General features: G+C 38.8%; 1 protein-coding gene across 1 annotated transcript in view; it reads left to right on the forward strand.

Moving 5' to 3' along the window:
• The window catches only part of RNF17 (ring finger protein 17), a 42,551-nt gene that overhangs the window by 22,683 nt on the left and 7,231 nt on the right, over positions 1 to 12,637 (forward strand). The window contains exons 20-30 of the mRNA XM_065730350.1: positions 1,722 to 1,842; positions 2,305 to 2,419; positions 5,138 to 5,359; positions 5,751 to 5,901; positions 7,231 to 7,349; positions 8,138 to 8,228; positions 8,728 to 8,843; positions 9,126 to 9,433; positions 10,595 to 10,758; positions 11,561 to 11,680; positions 12,358 to 12,438. Coding sequence (XP_065586422.1) covers positions 1,722 to 1,842; positions 2,305 to 2,419; positions 5,138 to 5,359; positions 5,751 to 5,901; positions 7,231 to 7,349; positions 8,138 to 8,228; positions 8,728 to 8,843; positions 9,126 to 9,433; positions 10,595 to 10,758; positions 11,561 to 11,680; positions 12,358 to 12,438 — 1,608 coding nt within the window. The remainder of the gene's footprint in view (positions 1 to 1,721; positions 1,843 to 2,304; positions 2,420 to 5,137; positions 5,360 to 5,750; positions 5,902 to 7,230; positions 7,350 to 8,137; positions 8,229 to 8,727; positions 8,844 to 9,125; positions 9,434 to 10,594; positions 10,759 to 11,560; positions 11,681 to 12,357; positions 12,439 to 12,637) is intronic.

Raw genomic sequence — 12,637 nt, forward strand, 5'->3', positions numbered from 1 at the left:
TATGCTGAACTTTAAAACTTCATGTGTTGATAGTGCTTTATAACCTGTTACAGGCAACAGAAGTAGTGATTGTTGCAGCAAAGGTTGGCCAGCATCTATTATCTAAAATAGGATTTAGTTGTTTACATGTTGAACAGAACGTTTCTGGGAGAAGTTGCAGTGAAAATAATTTGATTTTTTTGTGACAGTGTTGGAAAGGGAACTCTGAAAATAGCCAGATATTCTTGCAGTTGCAATGTCTTAATACTGCAGATCAGAGTGATTAATCCAAAAATTGATTTTGATAGACATTATCCCATCAGCCCGGTTGGTTACTTAGTATTGACCTCAGAAGCATCTGTAAGGGATGAAATAGAAATCCTTAGAAAAATCTGCAAGGTGTTTTTCAGCTGTTGAGTACCTGCTCCTGAGTCATGTCACTCTGACCATAAAGGAGAATGGGCCATGGAGGTACTCATACAGAAGGGAATATGGGCACTAGGGAAACAAATTACTCTCAGCATTCTTTGTGCCATCCATAGGTTACAGTCTGGCAAGATACATGGGCCTGAAGTTTGCATAAGAAATATCTTTCTATCACTATTACTTTCAATGCAAATAGCATAAAGATCTGCAGGCCTGCTTACATGTTGCTATGATTTCAAATCTTTCCAGCTTAAAAAAAGTAAGAATTGGAAGTTCTTTGGAACATGAATGAACGCAGCATCACAAAATCAGACATTGAGAAAGCAGGAGTACCAGCAGTGAGGTTGCTTGAGCAGGTCTGCTGCTGAGTGTTAGAAGAGATTTGAATTGGGCTGTTACAGGGAAAGCTGGGCTTCTTTCCATCCGTTAATGCAGTTTGCAGGCATTTTAATGAATTTTGCTGTTCCAGAAATGTTGCCAACGCTGAAATGAGCAGTGCTTAATGTAGTGTTGGGTTTGGCATCCACAGCCCTTTTCTTTTAATGGTTATGTAAAGTCTTCAGTTTTATTCCTCACTGCCTGTATCCTGAGAGTATCTTCACATGATATATTTATTTCCATTGTGTTGCTTTTCTCCTCCTTTCCTCTGCTTGTGTTACTTTTTTTCTTCTAGTGCAGTAAACAAGAAGGAAGAAATAACACTCACAGCTAACTTAAAATTGAAGCTTAGCGTGGCCACCAATGTTTGAAATAAGGATGCTAAGGAAACATTATTTTAATCAAAGTACTTCATCAGATTTCCTATTTTTGTGTTGTTTTGTTGTTTGGTATGCATTTGTTTGGTTTTGTCTTAATACCTTTCTGAAATCTGGCAGAAGTGTTCTAACATAGGTTCTTTGATGCTGTGATGTCTGTTTGCTGTCCATCAGTCATCCATGGTGGTACAGCTCTACATGGGGGAGAAAAACAGCTCTATTAAGCTTAAATGCATTAAGTATGTGTCACTACATTAAGTTTGAGCAAAACAGGGTGCAAGTTTTCCCTCTTCTCTGTAGTAGTCTTTCTGATGTCTGTAGTCAATTTTAGGCATAACCATAAAAGGAGACTTAATCTGTATCTGATTTTGAGGTTCATGTCCACCTGCAGGGGTGGAAGACCACACGGGTCTTAGGTCAAATACTAACAATGTGGAACCAGAAGCCTAATCACGTTGTCTTGCTGTCTTGCATGGCTGCAAAACAAAGGCCGTGATATTACTGTTCTAGGATGATACTGATATATGTGCTAGCAGATAGATAATTAGAGTTATTCTTCAGGAGGTCAAGTGCAGGCTGGCTTACATTCAACCTTGTGAAGCAGCAGGTGAGTGGAGCAGAGAAACCACAAGAAGATTCAAAGAAATGACTGAAGATAAATTAATGGAGTGCTCAGTTGTTGGTAAGTCATCAAGAGAGTATCCGTTTCTGCTCAAATATTATTCAATTTTCTCAGGTATAAGAACACAGCATTCACTTGAAATGCTTATGTTCATAAATGGGACAAGTAGCCCATATATATAATAGAAATGCTGTAGTATGTTTTTTTTTTTTTTTCTCAGTAGCATTTATTGTTAACAGGTGATTGTTTTTCAACATCCATACAGTGGTGTCACAGTGCTATCCGTGACAGGGACACAAGGGAAACAGATGAAACTACATGCAGCAGCTGATTTCCTGTAGTTATTGGTGTCTTTTAAGCTGATCTTACGGTTATGTGCAGAGCTAAGCCTCTTTATGTTGCCCATGCTCAGAATCATCAGTGAGGTGTAATTCTAGAAAATTTTCTTCATACTACTTGCCATGTCTCTGAACTTGTCTTTATTCTATCTTTGATTGCTAATATTATGTTATTAATTCACAGAGATTCTAGACAATATTTTATCTGTTGAACTTTTTGACTCCCGTGTTGCTTGTGGAAGAGGCTTGAGTATTAACTCCCAGTTGGTCAGAGAAGGCCTTGCATCCTATATACATGGGTAAATACACTGTGCATAACTTAAAAGTTTTTGAAAATACTGGATTTGTATAACAAAACATTTGGCTTCAGTGTGTCACCTTCAGTGATTGCACTTTGCAGCCCAGGAGGTCAACTGTATCCTGGCCTGCATTGAAAAAGGGGTGGCCAGCAGGGCAAGTGAGGTGATTGTCCCCCTCAGCTCTTGTGAGGCCCCATCTAGAGTACCACATCCAGGCCTGGGACCCCCAGCACAAGGAAGTTGCAGAGCTCTTGGAATGTGTCCAGAGAAGGGCCACTAAAATGATCAGAGGGTTGGAGCATTTTTCCCATGAAGAAAGTCTGGGGGAACTGGGCATGTGTAGGTTGGAGAAGAGAAGGCACTGGGGAGACCTCATTGTGGCCTTCCAGTACTTGAAGGGAGCATATAAACAGGAGGGAGAACAACTTTACGCAGGTGGATAAGTGATAGGACAAAGGTGAGTGGTTTTAAACTAGGATGGGAGATTTAGGTTAGTTACAAGTAAGGAAGGTTTTCACTCAGAGGATGGTGGTGATGCACTGGAACAGGTTGCCGAGAGGGGTTGTGGATGGCCCATCCCTGAAGGCATTCAAGGCAAGGCTGGATGTGGCTCTGGGCAGCCTGCTCTAGTGGTTGGTGACCCTGCCCATGACAAGGGGGTTGAAACTAGAGCATCGGTGAGGTCCTTTTCAACCCAGGCCATTCTGTGATTTACCACATCTGTAAAGCGTTCGCCACAGTCATCAACTGAAATAAGTTGCAGCTCTGCTGTTCTGCATAACTGAATTCTCAAACCAAATCTGGCTTAACAGATACTTTACTAGAGTGTGATTGATTCAGAAGTAGCAGATGTGTTTGTGTTGTACCTCTTATGTGCTTGTAACGTGACAGATCTTGCCAGACTGGTTATTGTGGTTCACATTCTCTTACACTAAGAAAAGAAATACCACCTTTCTTTGTTTAACCTGTGCCTAAAGTACCTCATCTCTTTGGAAGCTTTGTTATTAGAAAAGCAGCTCTGAGATAACAGGTTATGGCAGATACAGACAGAGAGGAATTCAGAAGTCTTGTGGGAGAGATGAGGCTGTTAAGAGTTTATACTGCCACATTTAATTTGTTTGTTTTTAGGAAAGACAATCCACGAGTTAAAATTATGAAAATAATAGTTCTTAGATTCATTTTCTTTTTTTTTTTTTTTACTTCTGACTTGATGAGAATGAAAAGATTCTTAAATAGGAGGTTTTGTTTAAAAAAAAAAAAAATTCCGAGTTTTGTTGTTTCGTTTCAGGAGACAGCAAGTAAATGGATTTTCCCCTTAGTTCAGAAATAAACTGAATGCTTGTCTTGAACTGGTGACAGTTTTTCATAAGCCCTGGTAAAGTCAGGTGGCTTTATTTAAATTTTAACAGCAGGATTGTTGTCAGTACTGTATTTTCTTGTGTTGCTGTTCAGCTATAATTGAAAGCCTTGCTTAGCCTTAATAGCCTTGATTAAATATTATTTACTGTGTAACTTCAGTAATTTTGTTTTTGTTTTCATTCTCTTCTCCTTATTTGTATTGTGGGTAAAACAGAAATAGGAGTAAGAGAACTCATGGAATCAAAGTGAAAGACAGTGCCTACCAAGTGCTGTTGCTAGCAAACAGACTCAGCTTCAGGAATTGAACTTGATTTCTTGCTGATGAGCATAAATACTGCATTACAGATGCAGGTGTTGGCAAACATAATGCTCGTCCTCCCCTGTTCAGCTTCACTCCCCGTGTTGCTCGATTTCAGACACCTACCCCCAATCTTTAAGTACTGAAACAGTAAGGAAAAGTCTGATAAAGCAGTTTGCTACTTGTGAAGGAAAAGATAGGGGCTGGTTCTCTGAAAATGGAAGAGACTTCTCGTGGAAGTCTAGAGATGCAGTTAAAGCTCATGCTTGCTGTTTCCTTGAGGCCTTTGTTACATACAGGTCAGTTCTGCATTTAGAGATGATTTTCCTGGCTCAGTTCTATGTGTGTCTAGTTGGTGCTGTTCAGACATGTACTAAACCAGGCTGTTGCTCAGATAAGTTGGTAAATACCAGGCAACTTCTGATGGCTTTATTCTGTTCAGTTCACACAATTAGAACAAGTTTCATTGAGGTATTCTTCACAAGTGAAGTGCTGAAATCAGTTCTCTAATTAGGAAAATTGTTGTTTTATTGTGTTCTCAGGGAATGCTAGGAAGATAAATGTTTCATAAGCTAAATATTCTTAGTTATTATTCCTATTCTTTTCAAAAGTAATAAAGACTACTTACTCATCTTAATAGTGGGATGTTGCAAACCTCCCATACTGGCAGCATTTCCAGACTCATAATTAATAGAAGCATGATTTTAATAATTTGATATTTTTAAGACCAGGTCATGAGCACTAGTGTCTAGCAGATTGTTTCGTATCAGACTTGTTTCTATTCTGGAAGCCTATATTGTGTGGTTCTGATAGTAAAATTTGCAGGGAACTTCCTGAAGATGAATAAAAATGAGTTGCCATCATGAATGTTGCAGAAAGAGCATTTAGAAATACTCTTACCTTTTGTTGGCATTATTTTATTGCTTTTTCATGTTATTCTTTGCTCTTGACTCTGAATGTTGAAGCATTCCTGTCATGTTGAATTGTGGCTGTTCAGCAATATTTGATTGTTGAAAATATGTTTGATACATGGGTCCTGATTATTTTTACCCTCCATTTAGGTACATAAAAGGTTCTCCCACAAGTTCCAGTGAAACATGGGACACTTCTCTAGAAGAAATGCCTAAAAAACTGAAAGCTTTAAATCCTGCAGATGTGAAAGACCTGGAGGGTCAGGATTTCAGATCACTTTCTAAGAAAGAGTTAGAAGTGATAATTAGTCATGTTGTGTCTCCTAGTAAAATTTTTATTCAGTGGCTGTCATCGGAAAGCAAACTGAAAAGGTACTTAACATAGATTTGCTGGGGTTCAAAAATAAGTCACACCCATGCTTTAAGTGTAAACTCTGCCATTGAATTAGTCATGGCATGAAATGAGTACCACGCCCTCTAATGTTGGTAAGATAAAATAGTGTGTTTTTCAAGTAATGGGATATGGAAGGTCCAGGATCTCACTGAATAATCCAGCTGTTGAAGAATTTTAATAGGATTGTGTCTATCTCACAGCTCCGTTTCATGTATTTCTAGCATGCCATGAAGAAAAACGACTATCTTACGCATCTGTTAAACAGTTCATAAAATTTTACACTATGCTGATTAAGCAGTAATTGACTGAATAAGCTCTGTACGCATTTGAGAAATTTCTACCACTAGAGAAATGTATTTCTGAAATCAGTTTGCAGGAGAAGATGGATGCCTTCTACAAAGAATCCCAGCCGCAGTCTGTGAAGTGGAAGAGTAATATGCGCTGTGCTGTTTATGTACATGATTTGAAACTGTGGCAAAGAGGTCAGATAAGCAGAATTGTCTCTGAAACAACTGTTGAGGTAATCTCTCGTTGCTTTTCTGAAGTTTTAAAAATTCATTGATTAAAATCTCCAATTCTCAAACAGTCTTCTGGTTTTTGTTGTGATGCTTTTAAGATTACTGCCCCATGATGCTCTTTGCAGGTAAACTGATAACTGAAAAAGGCTGATGAGGTTGATTTTTGTGTATGTTTACACTATGCTTTGCAACATGGCATAGGTTCTCAAGCTACAGCCTTGCAGATTAGCTCAGATTCCAAAGGGAATGTGAACCTGAGAGTCATATTAAGTCAAACTTAATGATCCTTGCTTTAAAAAAAATGCTGTACCACAGGAGCAAATGTAATCTTGTTCCTTGAACTCTAAGCTGGTTGATGATGTGCTGTGCCATGTGGGTGTAGCATCTAGCAAGTAACTTCTCTCACAATTCTGCTTTAAACTTGGATTTGGTTTCACTCTTCGTAAAGAACAAAGAGTGCTGAAGGGAGGCATATCATTAATAGGTAACAACTTGCATCAAAAGTAAGGTTTTACAATTGTGGGGTATCCACGTCTCATTTACATCTGGTTCTTTCAAGCTTCACATTATGTACCTGCAGCTTGCTAGTAGGAGCAAAAGTGTGACTCCATCTGTTTGTTTTGCGGTAGTTTATACCCTTTCTGAGGCTAAGAACCCTCAAAAAGCAATTCTAAAATAGCAGTTGGAAATGCTGGAATTACTTTGTTCTACAATTTTATAGTGCTAATTCAGTGGATGATAATTCTTGTTCTATGAAATGACAAAGGGGCGGTCACCCTGCATGTGAGGTAGCTGCTGGAGCACACAGAGCTTTGCCTAGAGATAAAGAATGAGCTGGCTTAAAGTTTATGGTTCAAGATCAGTGGCAAACCAGTGTGGACAATTTGGTGGTTGTCTGCTGCAGATTGACTAGGAGGAAGCAGAAGAGACCTATGGACATCTTCAGGGGCTTTATATGTTAGAAGGGCAACGCAGCAAAGCATAAGCAGTCCAGGAATTTATTTTAGAGTGTATTGTTAATTTTCTGACAAAGATGACTGACTGAGGAACTGATGTGGGGAGGTTCTTTAGAAACAGGACCTAAGCAGGTTACAGTCTTTGTGAAGTTTTTTAACCCTTCACAAAGACATTAGTGCGTTCTGTCATCTCAGTGCTATGACAGATGTCTGCACAAATAGCAGTGCTGATCTTCATGTGGTATCTGTTAGGAGTCCTGGTAATATTTGTCTCAGTCTTGCTTACCTGTTTCCTGTTCAGGAATGCTTCAGGCTACTAGTTGTTACAGTTAATGCAGTGTGTTTGTGTTTCGTTCTATTTCTTGTTTGTAACAGGTACTACTCTATGATTGTGGAGCAGAAAAAATAGTGGATATCAGTTGCCTGAGAGAACTCGAGGAAAACATGAAGAGAATTAGAACACTTGCAGTAGGATGTGCCTTAGCAGATATAAGGTAGCCTTCCTTACCTTTATGCTGAAATAACAACATCAGAAACGAAATAATGTTCCTTCATTAGTGCTGATGATCAATGATTTGAGTATGATGTTTTTCAGGGTTTTTTTTTTTGCCATTTTCTTTTTAATTTTTTAATTATAAAGACGAGACGGTGGGAGCTGTCATCATTACTGTGGTAAAGGGTTTATTTTTTTTTTTTTTAAGTGTTAATGTTAGATACCAGTTGAACAGGAACTATGATACAGGAAGGAAGAATGCTTTATAGGGTGAACTATGAAATGCTGAGAAGATGTCACAGGGTTTCATTATTTCTCTGAAGACTTCTTTTCCTTTACTTGTAATTTCAGATGAATTAGGTCTCGTGAAAGCGTATAGAGGTCTTTCTTTTATATAGACTACAGACAAGGAAGAGACCTGGAGCATTCTGCTCTCTGTTCTTTGGGTTTTTTTTCTTGTAATACAGGTATAGAAGGCTATTTGTAGGTGAAGTATACATTTTCCTTGATTCTTTTAATAACAGATACCACACTTCCAGATCACATGGTTCTCAGTCTAAGGTTTGGGGTGTGTATATTTGAGTCCTTTCTGTCCTATGGATCGAGGCACAAAGTAACTTCTTTAATGTTGACTGTAATAGTCTGAGGTGTGTGGGGGGTTTTTTTGCCCTGGCAGTACAGGCAGTATAAAAAAAAGAAAAAAATGAATACCTCAGTACAGGATCAGTTTTGTGGGTAAAGTTTGGGTGCTCTACGTTCTCTTTCAGTAAAGGAGATGATTTTCTTTAGACCAACAGGTGGAAGCATGCAGTGGCCAGCCACGGCGTGTGAGTTCATATCCGATCACCTAACCGGGGCAAAAGCAAAAGTAATAATACAGGTTTGTAATCAAGATCTGCACTATCTGTAGGATGTCAAGAAGTCAACTAGCTTCTAACTTTCTTTTTCCCTCAGTATTTTAACTCCTTGAGGAGTCCTGAGGGGAACATGCTTAGGTGGTTGTCTGCTCTAAGGTTTTTTTGTTGTTTATTTGTTTTACTTTTGTTTTTCACTGGAGCATTCCAGACTGAAGGGGGGGAAAAAAATCTTAGGCATGCTTAGTTACTGTTGAATAGTGTTTACATCTTCAGGGTCTTCAGATGCTGACAAATCCAGCTAACAGCTTTTAAGCATGGTTTTACCCCGTTACTTGTAGTGCCATGTTTGGAGCAGTGTGTAAAACAATGACAGCGATATGGGTTAAGTAAACTGTATCAGTTCTGATGGGAGCTCAGGTGTTGAGTCTCACTGGTAGTCTGCCCTGATGGAGCAAAAGAGTTTCCAGCAGTTCAGCAGGAATGTGTGTAACCATGTTTTATAGCTCTTGTAACTTCTTCCAGGAAGCCAATGTGGGGAGCATGTTGCCTGTGAAAATTCTTTGGAAGGACGAAGCAGGACAATTGATTGATTTTTCAGAACTCCTCATTGAGAAGGGTTTGGCTTTTAGAAACACAAGGTTTGGATATTTTTTTTATATCCTTTCAGACTCGTAGATCTTCATTGTGGTGAAATAATAAGAAACAGTTGAATTATCCTCTACGTTGTATGTAGCAACAAAACACCACCTTAAGTAACTTACTCCAGTAACTTAAATCAAAATGTGGAACATGTAAAATCAAGTTGGGAGATGTGAGATTGGGCAGTATGTAAACGAGGATTTGCCAACTTGGTGGGTTGTTTTTATTTGCTTTCCGAGTTCTTCATCAGTTAATACAGCGATGTGATTTGTTTGTGCTAGAACTGATAAAGGTGCTGTGGCTCATGCAGTCCCCAAGAAACGCTCTGAAGTACATTTAGAGCAAGAGAGCCCACAGCTGAGCAGTTGGAATTCAGAACCTGCACATGCAAGAGGCAGCGCTGATGAAGAGGAAGATGTTGGTGTTTCAAAGAGTGACCAGAACACATGTGAAACATCCAATTCGCTGCTGCCTTTGGAAATGAATAAAGCATATAAAGCCCCCATTATTCCTAAAGAGAGAACCTTCCGAGCTGTGGTGAGCTGTGTAGGAAAGGATGGAACTATTTATATAGTACCAAAATCATCTGGTAAGTTTACATGGAAGGAAGCACGTATATGTTTATGAATCTGATTGTATATCAGAATATGCCGGATGTTTTATTATATGTGTTCTGTATTGAAACGTAGAGGAATCTTCTGTAACTTAGGGAACGCTGTGCTTTGGGTATGGTAAGATTTTAGTCTTGAGGGCGTGGGCTGTTCCAACCGTTGCAGAAGGGTTACTGCTTCCAGACGAAAAAGCCCAAACCCCCACCAGGGGGCGCCGCGGCCCTGAGCAGCCCGGGATGAGCGGTATCCGTCACCCCGCATCTCGGGCAGCCCTCCATCGGGACGGGCCAGCTGCTCACCTTGCTTCTTACTCCGTATTAGCTAAAGCAGCACGTGTTTTATTTTTGTTTTTTAAATGTGTGATTCTCTCCTATTGCAGATTTTTTTTTTCTTCAGTTTGAGCCTGGTACACAGCAATTTTTGTTTTTAATAGTTTTAGTATGATCTGTCATACTGTCTGTCTCTTATCTCTCTCTGCTGGAACCCTTTGAAAGGTGCACCTTAATCTGGCAGGTGCAGCGTCATTCTTCAGTGCCATGGTAATCTTCCTTGTGTTGAGGAAGAGGAATTTTGCTAAGATAAGATTCCTTTTATCACTCTAAAAAAATATGTTAGACTGTATAAAAAGCACATTACAGTAACCCCTCTTGTCCAGCACTGTGTTCATGCAGTTGTTCCTGTAGACTGTATCCATTGCTAAGCAAGATTTTTCGGGTACTTGACCTGTGGTGGCTTTTGTCCTCTTGTCTCTGAGAATCTATTGTCTTGTTCATGCAGACACTCCTGTATTACTCTTGACAGGTGTCAGCTGTGAAGTTTGTAGACCTATGTTTTGAGATAAGAACCCAGAATTACTAATGAACTTATTAGAAAAGCACTTTATTTCTTGTTGAAGTGGTAACTGATTTGCTTGTAAGACAAATGGGACATATCTATTGTAACAGTCTTGGAAAACATCATTTTGGAGCAGCATATATATTTATATTTATATATATGTTATAATATATAATGTAATACGTATATAAATGCTTATACATGTCTTTGAACATGCTGTCTGTCTTTTAGATTTCTCTTTACTGATCAGAGTAATTTGTACAGACTTAAGAGTTTTCATACTGCACTTTTTTTTTTTCTTCCAGTCAGTGACCTAAACAAACTGATGGTTGAAATACAGAATAACTTTATGTGCCTTGGTCTTCTGGAGCCCTACTCTTGGGAAAGGGGAGAAGCTTGTGTTGTAAGAGGGTCTGATACCCTTTGGTATCGAGGTGAAGTTGTGGAACACGGTGGTGGAACTCTCCAGGTATGTTTGATTACATGCCTTATGTGAGTGTGTGTGAATAAGTACAGGTATATTTTATGTATTTGCAAATAACATATTTCAGTGCATCAAATTTCTAACCTTTTTGTTCAGGTGGCCTCGCTGTCCAGTTGCTCATTCTGCTTAAAACTGATGGGTGTTCTGATTTTGTTTGTCTTAAGATTAATTTTGTCTGCTTATTTCAGTTGTCAGAATTTTCCCATTTACTGTTTGATGATAAATGTTCTTAATGATAACGATAAATGTTCTTAAGTTAAAAGCTGTCTTCAGTGCCTTGATTAGCTGCAAGTAATCCCACCTGATTGTGTGTGTATTTTTGTTTTTGTTACTTTTTTTTTTGTTATGAGCATAAGCAGAATGCCTTGACAATATTTTTTGCTTTAGTTACCATCTACCCAGCCAGTAGTGGTTGTCTGTTTGAATTCTTTATATTGCTGTGGTGTAGAGCTCCTTTTTCTACTTAACAGCTAGTATTAACTAGTCTCTTGTGTCTGCACGTGCTTTTTCATTATAGCAAGTCTTGACACTTTCCTTGTTCACAGTGTATTTTTAGTTAAGCTGCTCTGTATTATCACACAAGGGGCAGATCTCACATCTAAGACTAGATTCTAATTCACCGTGGTGGTTCTTTATTCTTTTCCTTCATTTCCACTTAGTCACATTACACACATATCAGCAAATGATTGTTTTTCTTCCAGAAAAGTGGATGCTGTAAATGAACCCTTTCTTTTATTAAACTTGTCCTTGAAGACAAGGATGAATTTAGAAAAACTTCTTCATACAGGTACAGTACGTAGACAGCGGTTGCATAGAGAGGGTCCCGCAGTGTCATCTGTGTCCAACTACACTGTATACCCATGTTCCTCCATTTTGCATGCCGTGCCAGCTCTACAAGGCAGTACCAGTGAGTAATGCTGAATTTGAAGGCCTTTTAGTGGGTAGTTATTCAAACAGATAATACTGTTTATCATAGAAAGGTTGAGTACTTTGTTGTGTTGCTTGCCTCTGAGAATTCAAGCTGAAGAGGATCGTTTCATTAGGACAGTTTTCTGTCAGAAAGTTCTAGATTGCTTTAGGAAGTGACTGTGCTTCAAAAGCAGCTATCATTGGAACAGAATCCTTGTTAGACAGGACACTCCTGTCTGGTGGTACACTGCTCCAAAGTGACAGTTATTTCTACAGAAGCAGCAACAAGAAGCAAGTCCTGGGCTCCTTACTGCAGATGTTCAGCAAACTGTGTATTTCCAGTTCTTGCAAAAGTATTTCTGTGCTTTTGAATGTAGCTGCTTAGGAAACCATTTGTTTTGCTAAACTAATACAAATGAGTTATTGTAGGTTTATTTTTGTACATAACTCACGTAGTGCCATCTCTTTCTAAGCCACTTCAAGCTTGAAAAATTGCTGAGACGTCGTTGTCACACAGTAAGCTTTTGGTGTACCAAATAGCAGAAAATGTTAAATAATTCTAGACAAATATGGCTAATACTTCTGTGTTTTCAAAGAAGCTGTTCAAAGAATAACAGAGTACATCATTTGTCAGCATGTTTAATGTTCAAGAGTTTCCTCCTTCTAACCAAATAGATTGGAAATTCTTGGCAGGAAGATGCAGTGGAACTCCTTCAAAATCTGCTTAGAAATGAAGAGGTTGAAATACATGTTCAGGTAGCTTAATCTCATCATTGATATGGAATGGGGCTTATCTTTTTGTTTGTACTTCTAAGCCTGTGTTACAAACACAGCTGAATGAATGTAGCAGTGTTTCTTAGTCTTTTTTTCATCCTCAGTATTTTAGATATGAGAAGGAAGGAGAATCGAAAGCTAAAGTTTTTCCATCATTGTAAGCTTACTCATGGTGTTAGGG

Source organism: Cyrtonyx montezumae, unplaced genomic scaffold (assembly GCF_038088225.1).
Source record: "Cyrtonyx montezumae isolate F1298 unplaced genomic scaffold, pur_monq_1.0 scaffold_12, whole genome shotgun sequence".
Classification (NCBI taxonomy): domain Eukaryota; kingdom Metazoa; phylum Chordata; class Aves; order Galliformes; family Odontophoridae; genus Cyrtonyx; species Cyrtonyx montezumae.